Source organism: Amphiura filiformis, chromosome 18 (assembly GCF_039555335.1).
Source record: "Amphiura filiformis chromosome 18, Afil_fr2py, whole genome shotgun sequence".
In the NCBI taxonomy this organism is placed as follows: domain Eukaryota; kingdom Metazoa; phylum Echinodermata; class Ophiuroidea; order Amphilepidida; family Amphiuridae; genus Amphiura; species Amphiura filiformis.
Window position 1 is genome coordinate 50,834,572 of NC_092645.1, and position 16,049 is coordinate 50,850,620.

Consider the following 16,049-nt stretch of genomic DNA (forward strand, 5'->3'; position numbering starts at 1 on the left):
TTTCGAGGACTGTTATATATCAAAAATTTGAAAAATATCAAATTTTAATAATTTGTCATAAAATTTGTATTATATCGTGAATTTCAAAAATTATTTTATATCAGAAAGACATGCTTCGTATTCAGAATGCAATTCGATAGGTCTGAGGTGCTCTCATGTCTCACAAAAAATACTGTCGGCAAAACGCTCATTCCAGATCCCTTAATATGGTTTAGACTCATACAATATGGACACCTGATGCCATAATGTTGCAACTTTAAGAGAAGGCATTATTTTTGTGAGGGACCCAGTCCAAGGCCTCTTATGCTGGTTTCATACTTTCTGCCGCTTACCGCTGGGCGGCATGACGCTTCATCATGCTGCTTGTACTTTTCTGCAAGCGGAGCGGCACACCGCTGAGCGGCAGGGGCATGACTCTGAAAGCCACTCTTACCGCTCAGTACCGCTCCAAAATCGTATTTTGTTCTCATACGTCAGAGCGGCACCTCTCCGAGTTGACTTAAAATCAACTCCCAGCGGTGCTGCCGCCGCGGCGGCAAAGCGGTGGAGTGATCGATATATCGGTTTGCCGCTGGTCACCTCTAGCGTTTTTGGTGAGATTGCGCAGTGAAGTAAAATCATCTTCGGAGCGGCAAAGCGACAAGCGGCAGGAAAGTATGAAACCAGCATAAGATGTCCAATAGCACCAAGGGTTATAATCCTGGTTTGTAGAATTTGAACCCCTGATGTTCCCAGCAAACACATAAATGTTTTTAAAACGTTTTTATATAAGTTATATTTTGGGTTTTGGTTTAGGTAAAAACGTTTTAATAACCTTAAAATGTCGGGTTATATAAAGGTCATGAAATCGTTTTAAAACGTTTTGTATGAAAACACACTACAACAATATTTTAAAAATCTTTTCGAAATGTCATTTAATAACATTTAAATGTCGGGTTATATAAAGGTCGTGAAAACATTTTAAAAACGTTATTGTAAATAATTATTTTGGGCAAACATTTTTTGCAAAATATTTTTTCAACCCCAAAATAACATTCTGTTTAGAATGGTTTGTACCAAGTTTTCAAAAATGTATTTGGAATGTTATTAAAACGTTTTTATACCCTTTATATAACCCGACATTTAAATGTTTTCTGTAAAACATTTGTGTTTGCTGTGCAGTGAATTACCAACAAATGTTTTTTAATGTTATGAAAACGTGTTATACCATTAATGTATCCTTTATATAACCCGACATTTAAACGTTTTCTGACAATCTTTTATAACCTTTTGCGAATGATGTCCAAAACGTTTTGTGTTTGCTGGGTTTAAGAGAAGGCTTCAATTTTGTGAGAGACCGAGTCCAAGGCCTCTCAGATGTCCAATAGCATCCTATCCATCTGTTATTTTGTCATTAAGTCCCTGGGTTATAATCCTGGTTTGTAGTGATTAATTCAGATTCATAGAATTTAGACCCCAGATGTCATAATTTTCCCGGGATAATAATGAGTAAGTTATTAGCGGGTTCGCCGTCGACAAGTTTAGAACTGTCAAGCTTTCGTCAGGAGTAGCTCTGACTTTATCAGGACAATAAAGTACCTAAGTATGAGACATGTAGCCCGCCCCTTACCTACTGATGGCTCTGAAAAGAGTCGTTCACTGAATATTGCCCCTTGTAAGCAGTGAACAAGCAGACCTTGCCTATCTTATAATGGTTAAGTGTTTGGTGGCTCTAAAAAGAGCTGTTCACTGATGATTACCCCTTGTGAACAGTGAATAAGCAGACTTCGCCTATCTGCTAATGTTAAAGTTTGTGGTGGCTTTGAAAAGAGCCGATCACTGAAGATTGCAAACAGAGAACAAGCAGACCTCGTCTATCTGCTAATGTATATAAAAAAGTTTGGTGGGATACGGTAATGTTGTAACTTCAGCAATAAAGCGATTATCGACCATCCATAGGGCTCAAGTAGATGTATATTGCATCACATAGGCCTACATCTGACGATTGGTCATCACGTCCTTGGGATATAATCCTTGTATGTAGTGATTAATGGAAACTCATAGGACTTGTGTTCTAAAGTCATATGCTTTGCGCCGCGTCAGCGTCGCATGTGGCGTATAGCCAAATTCTTTTTCAGGGGTGGGTGGGTGGGGGCAAAGCGGGAAATGCAACTTTTTAGGGGGAATTTGACGAAAATTGTCAAAAATGGGCTGCCAGCCATTGCCCCCCCCCCTCCCTTGGCTACACCACTACGCATCTGCTGAAACTGTACCTGAGTGTCTTGAGGAGGTATTAGTAGGGTCATATTTATCTTTGAGCTAATTAGAATAAAATAAGCTCATATGTCCCTCCCAAAAGTGTGGGCTAACTCCAGGAGGGGGTAAATCCATAGTACAGGGACATTTTCGAGCCGTATCTGCGGAAAGTTGGCTTCAAACAGTGTCATTGCTGTATACGCCATAGGCGCAGAGCATACTCAAAAAGATAATTATAGAATTAATGTATAAATTAAATTTAGCTGAAATTGTGTTAGGACTACTTCCTTATATCCAAAGGTTTTCATGTTTTGAATCTTTTACAGATATTCTGAAGGAATAATACCCATAATAATGTTTCTGGGACAAAGGGTTGTTGATTTTTTGATTTTAAAAAAATCAAAAAATCGGATTGTTTTTTATTTAAATCGGATTTTTTTAAATTTAAATCGATTTTTTTAATTTTTTTTTATTCCAAGAACTGCTATACCCCATGATAAAGTCAAAAGAGTTGCAGTGGGATGCTAGTTATGTGCACAATCCTACAGGCTGTATCAAAATGATTGGTACCCATCAAAATTTCAGCAATATGAACATCACTGCCACATCACAATGTAACGTAAGATTCACAGAATTTGTTGATTAATGTGATAAACAGTTATATAACTATAAATAATGGTCATTTCAAGAAGATCCTACATTGGATTGGGAAGAAACAGGCTTTTCAATAACCATCAGTACTGATGGGTACCAATCAGTTTGATACAGCCTGTACCAGGTATTTACAAAAAATCAAAACACATTTTTACATGTGAAAATTTCAAAGAAAAAAAAAGTTGATTTAAATCAAGTGATTTAAATCGCGATTTAAATCGGCATGATTTAAATCAAACAACCCTGCTGGGACATTTGCTCGCATGGCCCAAAACACCTGATTTAACGATATCTTAATCAGCACATTAAAACTTTATTTAGGATTATTACAATAGGTCATTGCAAACATGTGGTTTAGTTCCTCTTTCAATTAAGTTCAGCACTAGACCTAAAATTAGCTTAGGATATCATTCATTAGGCCTATCAACATGATAAATAATCTAGAAACACCACCACTCATGAAAGTTTTAACTGTTCGTAACAATTAGCACAAGTGCAAGTGACAGCACATAGGACTAAAGTTACTTGCATGGGCTCGGAACAGCAGTGCGTCTGCTTCAATGCTTGACATGTGATCTTATTTAGTTAACCTAAAAAAATCAAGTCAGATTTAATAGCGAATATATTAAGACTTTTTAACTGAATATATTGGAATTTTTTTTTGCTGCACTTTGGACTTTTATGATGGATTTTACAAGGAATTGTTCCATGGATACCATGATCTTGATTGGGATTTTTGTATGGAGTTCGATATGTTGGCAGCAGGGAGCAGGGAGCCTGATACCAACAGGTAAGTTTGATTTGAATTTCAAGTCGACTTATGTGCAGAAACGGGCTTGAATTCTGATGAAAACATGTTTACTAATTGAACACATGCGATGCACAGGCTGAATGGCAGAACTTTTATCTTTATATTTTATCATTTATGAAAACAACAACATCCGCTTTTCAAGGTTTATAATCTACAATTAGGTCGAATGGTCGAATCTGATCGATGGAGCTGGAGGACCTCATAATCACATACTACAGACCATGTATCAATAGTCAAAGTCCCCGTGCATTTTATGCTGTGAATTCTCGCATATTCATGAGGGCCGATTGTTTGATTGTGCCGTGTCTAACAATCACGTCAGCGTCACGTGCCTTCGCGTATACGCGATAGAGCGTTGCGTGCCTTTTATAAGAATCTATTCAATGTTGACAAGAACCTTTTCATCTTTTAAAATAACAAGGCAGCCTTATCAAATCCGATTCATTTTAAATAGAAATTTGTTAATCTTTAAGAGAAACCTGTTATGCTCCCGTACGAATAGTGATACTTATCAAGTTTGAATAGATTCTATTCATTCGTGAGGTCGAGGAGTTATTTTCAGAGTGTATATGCCATAATACAATGTTATACCATCATGTAAGGGACCATTCACAAACAATTGTTGGGGGGGGGGGGGGGGCTGATGCAAAAAAATTCATCGCGAAATTTTATCGCCCCCCCCCTTTTCAGATCTCAATGGGTCAATCCCATAGAAAAGCATATAAACTTAATTTTTCCAGGAAAATTTATAGTCAATATTTTCAGGGCCCTCTTAGGAGGGTCAAAACTTTTAAGGCCACCTTTTGCATCAGGCCCCCTAACAGGTGTTTTTGAACGGCCCCTGATAGTGACAAAAGTTTCGGCATATTGCAACTTTACGTCGCCAAATGGCCCACAAATAGGTAACGCTTGATTAAAACTCAACCAACATGTGGTAAGTGAGAGACAATAATTAAGTGACAATGTCTGCCTTCTTAATACTCTTCGTACTAGCATGGAAGAAAGAGATGAGAAGGAACCACAACGACTTCGATCGGCCAAGTTTTAATCCGCTTATCTATTGACGCATGAAAAGAAAAGCTATCAATGGTACTTACTTTCATGTATGATCCATTTACCGCGATCGATGCTTGGCAAAATCATTATTGGAAAAAATTTATAACAAACCCATCCACGAACAAACAAACGCTACCCAGAAGTAAGATTATGGAATTTCACTGATGCTCTGAACATGTATAGTAGCTTTGTTTTGGGATCTACAGTCAAACTGTTTTCTTGATCGTGTTGTGTAGAAAATGTCCTATAAAACATCGAAAAGTTAATCAAAATCGGCCGTTTTTTTGCTGAGTTTCATCTTTAGCAAATAAGGTAAGATTTTGGTGACCTTTTCGATGAAAAATAGATGTAAAATGTTCTTAAATAATGCACAATGTTCCGGTTGAGTCCGGTACATAAAACCTGTTTAATTTAATAGTTTATATGTGTATAATCGTAACTAGCTAACTCGTTTCAGTGCCAAAGACTGCCAACTCTGAGAAAAAAGTCATCAAAGTTCGGAAAAATTGAGCAAAATGGAAGAAAAAGATGTAGGCCATCAATGACCGATGATCACGTCACCAAAGAAAATCCTATAGGGTGCTTGCACGGAAGGTCATTAGTTCAAATCATCCTTCACACACGCTCCAGAAGACATGCAAATACATGGAATACAATACCAATCACCTATTTAACGCGGGGTATTGATCAAAGTAAATCCTCATGAATAACAATGTCAATTAATTGTCGGTAAAGGGAGTGTACAAAGTGAATGCGTTCGTTGTGGTTCCTTCTTATCTCTTTCTTCCATGGTACTAGCCATCTCATATTAATAAAAAGTCCAAGTTTTGAGATATTTTCTCAAAATATCAAGAACAATTTTGAGAACTACTGAACCAATACTAGGCTTGTTTGTACTCATTTGAATGCATTTTTCATGCTGATTCCAAATATGGTTATGAAAGTTTTTGAATTTTTGAATTTTTTTGAAACTTTTGCAGTCGACACCAGCGTGGAGAGAGTTAAGTAAGCTTACCTACCTCCTTAACATGTGGAACATGATCACCGTAGGGGCCGCTATTCGGCTGTCCTCCAGGAAGAATTTTAAGGTTCTTCAAATAACCATTAGGCGATTCTCCAAAGGCAATTTATAACCCATATTGGTTCTACAAGCATGATAAGGAACCTTTTTGGGTTCTGGGTTCTTGAACTTATATAAAGAACACTTGTTTCATGAGGGTGCTCCCTGGGAGATAAAAAGGTTCAACGTTGCACATTATATTTTTTCTACGAGCGGGGATAAGCATAACAATAACAATATCGAAAACAAAAGTTATTGGAAAATAAACACAAATAAGTATACCCGCGTGCGGGTGAGTTGATAGACATGATAGACGGATCCCCCAAGCACCTTGCACATGACAAAAATATCAATATAGACATTTATTAGGCTTTTTAACCGCACGCTGACTGATCGGGATTTATACCGGATTTGTAATTTTAATGCCAATTATGCATGCTGCAGCATGCATTGCGGCAAAGAGCGTCCTTTTTTCTCCCCGAATAAACGTACTGACCTTCTTTTTGTAAACGAGGTAGGTTACATACCAGAGGATGATTTAAGGAAGCCCCATCATGCACTGTAAAAGTGTTATCACCCCAGCAAACACAAAAACGTTTTAAAAACGTTTTTAACAAGTTATATTTTGGCTTTTGGTTTACATAAAAACGTTTTAATAACATTAAAATGTCGGGTTATATAAAGGTCATGAAAACGTTTTAAAACGTTTTGTATGAAGACACACTACAACAATATTTTTAAAATGTTTTCAAAAATGTTATTGTAAACTATTTTTGCAAACATTTTTGCCAAATATTTTGTCAACACTTAAATAACATTATGTTAAAATATTTGCACTCAGCAAACACAGAAATGTTCTTAAAATGTTTTTTCAAAACGTTTTAATAACATTTAAATGTCGGTTATATAAAGGTCATAAAAACGTTTTTTTGCCCCTATAATATACATATCTTACTTGTCACCAATGCGCTATAATTTTCGAGAAAAACACAAAAATAGGCAACAAAAATTGGCTAGGGGTGTAGCACCCCCTTAAAACGTTTTATACCCTTAATATACCCTTTATATAACCCGACATTTAAACGTTTTCTGACAACCTTTTATAACCTTTTGCGAATGATGTCGAAAACGTTTTGTGTTTGCTGGGACGCGAGTTTCAACTGCCACTTAACTCAAATCCCATTGAAGTCTGTGCAAAAGATGTTGTTTTAGAATTGCCCGTGTGTCATTATTACTTAGTCGATTTCAGATCTAAAGTGATGTATGCATGAAGGATAATTTACACCTTCTGTAGATAACATAAAATGTGAAATCGACCGACATTTTGAATGTGTTTTTATTGTAAATATATCAGTCCAAATTCAAATTTAACCATACACGTTTATGCAGTGGTCCCGGGCAGTGGTGTCATGTTCACTCACACAGCTGCTAACCGCAAGTTGACCACAGTGGAGTGCTGGGAAGTGCTTAAATCATCCTCTGGTTACATACAATACATGCGCTTTTTTTTTGGGGGGGGTGAGGTGGGGTTAGGTTGGGTGTAGTGGGGTACGGGGGTTGAAGCAGGGCGGCAAAAAAAGAAGGGCAGCGGAAGAAGGGGCGGCAAAAAGAAATATTAAAGAAAAAAGGGCGGAGACACTCTAATTTCGTATATTCATTTTTAATAGAATCCTTACTCATTCGTTTTAATGAGATATACTGTCCATTTTGATAAGGTATATTCATTTTGAACCGATAATCATATCGAAATTAGTAGTCTCCGTTTTATTTTAATAAGTAACTATTCATATTGACAAGATCTCCAACTCATTATTTGACAAGATTATCCATTTCAGTGTGACAAGGTTCTGTTTAGTCCCACTCTGACAAGACAAATTATTCAAATTTGATTTTTTTTTTTGGGTGGCCAAACTCGAGCGTCTGTTGCAGAGACTGGGTAAAATGTTACCAAAAAGGGGGTCTTTCTGTGAGACTGGGAAGTTTCAAAAATTCATCAAAAATTTGTTGAAAAATGTCATCAAAATTTGAAATTTTTGGAAAAAATCGAAGAAAAATAATGAAAAACAGGGTCATTCGGTGAGAAATTTGTCTCAAATTCTTGAAAAGAGAGGGGTCTTTTGGTGACAGAAACATATAAAAGGGGTTATTGGGTGAGAGGGAGTTCAGTTACTTCAGGAAAACAAAAAAGGGGTCATGGGTGATTATAGGGAGTTAGTAAAAACATCCCCGTCACCGATTTTTAGTGAGTGCCCCGGGTCACGTGAAGTGATAATAATTATTGTCTTACTAACCATGCTGACGGTAATTAGCCAAACCATACAGATGTTGACATATTGTATACTACAAGACGAATTTAGATCTGCTATGAATATCTACCAAATTGCAAATTCACCATATCCCGTCAATGGAGTCTTACCTGTACCATTCTCTTAAATTGGCCGATTGAAATATGTCAATCTTTTAACGATTGATGATAGGATTCAATCTAAATAGATTCATGATGCAGTCATGTCTACAGTAGAATTCACCACGACCTTTGCAGGACTTAAACCCCATTAAAAGCTATTAAACCAAGATAACACTCATTGAAAACAGCTCAACTGATTAAATCAGATCAAATCACATGTTTCTGTTTTACCTGTGCGGTATTGCAATGAACTGGTATTATAGTTTCAGTTGGGTAACCGATTATAAAGCAAACGCAAGGTAACAATACTATGTGCGCCTTTGTTCACGAAATGAGACAATAGTCTGCTTATTGTTAACCAGCATTCTTGAAAATGAGAAACATGGTTGTTGACTTAACACGGTTTGGAAATAATTTCTTTTTTGGTGTTATCTGTCGTTTACATATCCTTCCTAAAACACAAAAGTGCGAATATTTCCAAACACCTAAATTAGCTAAAAATTTAGGACATGTTACAAAACTATATGTTCTAGAATTTCAGTGAATACTTTAAATATTGGCCGGTTATTTTTCACACAGTGACGTTAACTAGGCAATGTCCTATTACCTATAACTTACACTAAAACACCAAAGTGCGGATATTTCCAAACACCTAAATTAGCTAAAAATTTAGGACATGTTACAAAACAATATTTTCTAATATTTCAGAGAATACTTTCAATATTGGCCGGTTATTTTTCACACAGTGACGTTAACTAGGCAATATCCTATACTTCTAACATATACTATTTGTAGAGGTCACGCGTCAATGGTGAGAGCACTGTGTATTGTGTATAGGAAAATGGACAGTAACTGCAGTATGTGTTTTTTGGTTTTCACTCTAACTCTTTGTATTATGTAGTCTGATTTCACTTTCTAATCAAGTGTTACTCCTAATGTACTGCCAAATGACATGTGTTAATGCATATGTGTGGAATGAGGTTTCAAACTGTTTTAGAGTGAACATTTTCAATCATTTTTTTTCAACTGGAAAGGACTTGCCCATAATTTGGGACGACAATAGATTGAAAAACAATGAAAATTAATCCTTTCTACTGAAAGTTCAATCGAAAAAGATTTGCCCCTAACTTTAATTGCTAAAAGATTGCAAAAGATCACTCCTTTTGATTGAAAAAAAAAAGTTTGAAAAATTCAAATCACCAGACTGAATATACAGTCGTAAACGATTTTCCCTAATTCGGGACGACGAAATTGAAAATTCCAATCTTTTTGATTGGATATTCAATCGGTCAATTTAAGAGCGTGATAGCGCCAATATATCGTTTCCTTATCATTGCCTTAAGGGTTCTGGTAGCAACGTTTGGACAGTATTTTTGTGGGATATGAGAGCACATCAGACATATCGATTTGCATGCATTCTGAATACGAAGAATGTCCTTCTGATATCAAATAATTTAGAGTTTTTGAAATTCGCGATAGAATGCACATTTTATGGCAAATGATTAAAAATTAATATTTCTGATACAGTCCTCGAAGCAAACTTTATAAATCTAATAATATGTATTTAAAGTGTATGTAGCTGAGATGAAAAGCCGATGATCAATAATTGAAAATTTTGACCTTTCCTATCGAAGATATGGATATTTTCCCCAAAACACCAAAAAAATGTAGGTCTTTTTGGACAAAAAATGTATATCTTCAATATGAAAGGTCAAAATTTTCAATTGATCATCGGCTTTTCATCCCAGCTACATACACTTTAAGTATACATAGATTGGATTTATAGAGTTTACTTCGAGGACGGTTAAATACCAAAATGTTTAAAAAATTTCAAATTTAATAATTTGTCATAAGATTTTAAGCTGAAATAACAAGGTAACGTGAAAGAGATTCCACTGGCTATTTTGACCGTTTAACATGGAGTTCTGTCAAAATTATATAATTCTGTCAAAATTGCTCTGTTGACCTGACAAGCACGATTAATTTGCCTGATTCCATTTAGGTGTAATGTGTTAAATTAGGACATGTGTAAACATTAAAAATAATGCCCAGCCCCCTAAAAAACATAATTATTTAGAACAAATTAACCAAATTAAATAATTATTTTAAGATCGTACATTATGGGTTTAATTATCAAAACTAAGTCATTACCATACAGGCATCGAACCCGGGACCACTACATTATTTAACTAACGAAGTGTGTTTACATACTACCGTATTGTACATAATAATTTGCGATTCGGTTGATTACGAAAAAACAAAGTTTTGATTTTTAATTTTTAATTGTCCATCCTCTCATTTTGTTCTTAAATAGAAATTGTTTGTTTATTTGGCAAACCGCTAAACAAAGATGTTCTATTCCAGCAAACACAAAAACGTTTTAAAAACGTTTTAAATATGTTATATTTTGGCTTTTGGTTTAGGTAAAAACGTTTTAATAACATTAAAATGTCGGGTTATATAAAGGTCATGATAACGTTTAAAACGTTTTGTATGAAAACACACTACAACAATATTTTTTTAATGTTTTCAAAAATTGTTATTTTAAACTATTTTTGCAAACATTTTTGCCAAATATTTTGTCAATACTTAAATAACATGTTAAAATATTTGAACCCAGCAAACACAGAAATGTTCTTAAAATGTTTTTTTTTTTCCTTTTAATAACATTTAAATGTCGGGTTATATAAAGGTCAGGAAAATGTTTTTAAAACGTTATTGAAAATATTTTTGGCAAACATTTTTCGCAAAATATTTTTTCAACCCCAAATTAACATTCTGTTTAAAATGTTTTGTATCAAGTTTTCAAGAATGTTTTTGGAATGTTATTAAAACGTTTTTATACCCTTTATATAACCCGACATTCAAACGTTTTCTGTAAAACATTTTTGTTTGCTGAGCAGTAGATTATCAAAAAATGTTTTTTAAGGTTATGAAAACGTTATATACTCTTAATATACCCTTTATATAACCCGACATTTAAACGTTTTCTGAAAACCTTTTATAACCTTTTGCGAATGATGTCGAAAACGTTTTGTGTTTCCTGGGTTAAGACATGCGGTAGGCCTACATGGCTTTTAAGGGGCTCTGCATTAATTATGAGCCCTGTGTGGAGGGTAAAATTAGGGGGGCAAGAAAATTTTGGCAAGCAGAGAGGGGGGATTTTTGGCACACATTCATGGGGCACCTTTGAAATAAAAATGCTCTAAAAGGCTTAGGAAAACAGTACGGAAACGTTTAAATATGCAAATTTTCCTGCTCGCTGCGCTCGCAACCTGTATCTAGACCATTTAAGGTTTGTACATTGGGATCCCAAAAATTTGGCATGCACAAGGGGGGGGCAAAGAATTTTTGGCGAGCCGAGAGGGGGGGGCAAGCGATTTTTGGCAAGCCGTTTTTGAAATTTTACCCCCCCCCCTCATAATTATTGCACAGCCCCTAATACAAGTATGAAAGAAAAATAATATCTGCCATTCAGCCTGTGCATCGCATGTGGTCCATGTCAGAATATGTCTACATTAATTAGATCAGTATCTTAATTACTTTATAATATTACAAAACATAAATAAGTATTTTTTTTTTTCATATGAGCAGTTAATTAGGCATCGTTTACAGTTTTATTAGATTTCATAATTAATTTCCTGAAACATTTATACCTTTAATAAGGCTTGATTCATCTGGATTAAGAAAATTGTGTAATCATTGTGTAAATTGATTGATTCATTGATTGATTGGTTCATGCGTTCGTTCGTTCTTTCTTTCTTTCTTGAGAATGGAAAGTGTGCTGAGGCTTGTGGATCAACGTCTAGGCGTTGTGCCTGTGCGTAGCGCACTATAAATCACTGCGCTTTTTTTTTTTTAAATAAAAATCCAGGAAAAATTGAAAACGGTTGCAACTCTAGACATCAGCAACATAAGAACAGGAAAGGTGAAAACGCTCTTTTTCTGTGAAATCTGTTCCAATTTGTCAATGACAGTTTTTTTTACAATATTGACCAAAAACATGTAAAAGTGCAATAAATGTATGACTTGCAAGATCTGCGATTTGATCATTTAGAATTGTCATACAAACTACATGTAGCCTATACGCATAATATAAAGTTTCTGACGTATTAAGGTGGTACTACACCCCTTGATAAATTTGTGACTATTTTTGCATTTTTCTCAAAAAATAATAACACACTGGTATCAAAAGTTATGTATAGGGGTAAGGAATCCAGTTACTACACTGGAATTTCAGTGACTCAAGACAAGCGGTACGTTATTTATGATAAGAAAAGAGGTACCGCTAGAATGTACCACATTTCTTAACCATTTGTCTTGAATCACTGAAATTTCAGTGAAGTAATTGGATTCCTTGCCCCTATAATATAGGCCCCTACATAACCTTTGTTATACCGGTGTGTATAGTTATTTTTTTGAGAAAATTGCAAAATTAGTAATACCACCTTAATAATTGGTCAAAGGAAATACAATCGAGTTCATTTAACGGGGTTACTGATAGCTTCTAAATATGTCCAAGCCAATAAGCTTAACATAGGATATACGTGTTTTATTATTATTAAATATAGATCACGATCTTTAGTTTTAATTGTAAATAATTTTTATATACATCGATATTAAATCGAAAATATTTTGCCAAACTGGACCAAGAATTGATCAATTATGGATCATGTCAAGTGTTGAAAGAAACTCTAATAGCATGAGTCATTATATCAGGGGTGGGGGTGGGGGGGGGGGGTACCGACCATGATTGAGGTGGTGGGGCGATTGGGGGCACAAACCATTTTTCGGCAATTTTCCTATATGGAATTTTCTGAATTTTCAAATCTATGGGGTAGGGGATACGTGTTTCCCAAGTGCCCCTATAATACGCTATGCCACTGACTCAGCAAGCACTTTAATGTCGGGTTATCTTAGTTATAAAGGGTATAAAACATTTCAATAATATTAAAATAATTATACAGACACTTGATGCAAAACATTCTAACATAATGTTTTGACAAAATATTGTGCAAAAATGTTTGCTAAAAATATTTTGCACAACATAATTTAAAATATGTTGCTATAATATTTTGACAACATATTTAAAATATAGTTGTATGTACTATAGTGGTTTTTCATATAAAACATTTCTAAAATGTTTTCATGACTTTAAACATGTTAAATACAAGCCGACATTGGAATGGTATCAAAACGTCTTTAGGAACATGTTGATGAGTGTAGAAGTATTGTTGTAACACCTATAAAAAATGAATCATGCAAAATATTGCAACAAATTTGCCAATAATCAGATGCTAAGTTTTATCACAAGTTTTTTGTTAATTAGATTTAACAGCATGGTGTTAATTAATTAACAGACAATAAAATTGACTAACTGTCCGACATGTCATATGGTTCAAAGTTAATTGAGGTGTTATTGTTTCTCCAACTATGGAGGGAAGTTACATTTCTTAAAGTGTGGATTTCATTAAAAGAAAGAACAAATTTGTTATAACCTCCTTTATTTTCAAAATGTTTCTTTATTAAATATAAATTCAATTCATTTAATCAAGGTTAGCAACTATTTTAAACTGTTGCGATCATTGGTATAGTAGTTCACAGCATCTTGTGAATGATAGTGAGCTTTGGCAAAATACATTGATCATTTCATAGCGAATATGTAGAAGAATTCAAATATTACAGATATTTTTGTAGGTCCTGTGGTTCTTGAGTTATGTTGTAAAGAGGTCTGAAACAACAACACTTTTGTAAAACGTATATAACTCATTAACAACTATAAATCAAGCAAGTTTTCAAAGTATATGGTTTGTAGAATGAACTTTTGCAAAACATCAAAGTATTAATTTTCAATAATATATTGATTTAGATAATTCAGATGGGATAGACCAAGCGGGGCCATAGCTATGGCTGCCATTTGAGCATAAGGAATGCGTGTAGTTGGATTCGTCTATAGACGAATCCAATTTCACGCGTTCCTACGCCTCAATGGCAGCCATAGCCGCGACGGGGACCCAGCTATCTCACCTAAAATGTGAAATAATGTGGCCTTGAAGGGTATTTTAAACTGCATTCTATCACCCGTGTTACACGTAGACAAAAGAATGATGACAGTTTACAATACAAAAAGAATCTAACATCGAATTTTAAGCGGATTAAATCAACCCAATTGGGCACTCACAACACCTGTTTGGTGCATGCGGGGACCCGATAATGGCCGACCAAATCCTGACCATGACTTGGCTCGTTGATTATGTTCGTCTATTATAGGTGTGATAATTTTGTTTTGATTATTCAAAGAGCAAAATATTAACTTATACTTTATCAGTTACCTTGTGAGATTCACAAATGTCTCCAACAAATCACCATATCAAAATATATAGGTCTACCAGTAACCTAGCGACTTATTCTTGGCGCTTTTAGATACTTCAAGTCTCATCTGAAACACCGGCCACATATCTCACTAGAATCTGTGTACTGCATGGCCATGGTGCCCCGTAATCGCAGGGTAGGCCGCAATGACGTAACCGGGAAGCACGGCAAGGAGATCGAGGCAAAAGACACCTTCAGATGCAACACAATCTTCAGCTATCAGCACTCATCACTTTTCTTTGAAGGACATGTTTGATTAACAATGTTATTCGATACAGATAATAAGTTTGGTTAAATATACTTCGACCGCTTTTGTTTCAATTAATGAGGGGCCAAATACTAACTTAGTCGTTATGTTGCTTCGAGAATCTCGCGATGTCTCTAACAATTACAATATAAAAATATACCAGTAAAATATTGGTTTGCGAAATACGGACCTGTTTGTAAAAATGGGCTATGGGAGACATGACATTAATCTCCCACACAGGTAGCGTAAATGTCAATTAGACTCACACATTAAGGTAACCTCGTATAAAATTCAGCATACTCGTAGTGCGTGGAATATAATGTCATGCCTTCCATAGGGTGTACGAATTTCAACTGGAATAGCCCAATGCAGCTGTTTCAGGTGCATCACATCATCATGATCATTGACACATAATCTACAGCTGTCAACATTATGTCTGGTCTGTAAGATTCAAATCAATGGGTGTCTTAAGGTTACGTAATATCATGATTTTCATCAATGCCTCTCTTCTTTTTTTCTTGTAAATAAAGTACATAAATATGTTCATCACCTCAAATTATAATCTCTACCTACAAAGTGCTTTTAAACCATAGAGGTATTATGACATATCATACCGCAAATATGGCGGACTACTCAAATGCATTCAACAAAAACATGATTGCAATCTACCGCGACAGTTCGTGTCACACACATAGCAAATGCACTACGATCAAGTAGGTTGATGACTACATTTGATTGAATGGACAGGACCGCGCTATGATTACGGTGAAGGATACCGGTTCAAATCCTTTGTTTGGAGCCAATCGATAAAAGTATGCAGGGCATCTATACGCCTTAGAAGTGACGTCATAATCGGATTAACTACCATAGCAATAGATGAATACAATTTTTGAATATACCGCTCTGCACTGCAGCAGGTTGCACTCATCACCTGTCTTCAATCATGTAATAGATTGAATACAATACCGCTCTTTTCAAATAGACTAATCTTACAGGTGCAATCTATGGTTCAATGCATCGGTACCGCATGAACGTTGTAGTGCGGGGCGATATAGCCAAAATTGTATTCATCTATTGCTATGGTAGTTAATCCGATTAACTACGTCACTTCTACGGCGTATAGTGTATCGTTTTGGTTCTATATATTGTTTGTTTACAGTATCTTAGTTACACAGATGAGTGTTTTATAACAAGACATAATGTATTC

General features: G+C 35.3%; 1 protein-coding gene across 1 annotated transcript in view; it reads left to right on the plus strand.

Moving 5' to 3' along the window:
• Positions 1-3,442: 3,442 nt before the first annotated feature.
• Positions 3,443-16,049, plus strand: part of LOC140139503 (uncharacterized) — a 70,156-nt gene continuing 57,549 nt past the window's right edge. Inside the window, exon 1 of the mRNA XM_072161233.1 lies at positions 3,443-3,679. Within this exon, the coding sequence (XP_072017334.1) occupies positions 3,571-3,679 (109 nt within the window). The 5' untranslated portion in view covers positions 3,443-3,570. The remainder of the gene's footprint in view (positions 3,680-16,049) is intronic.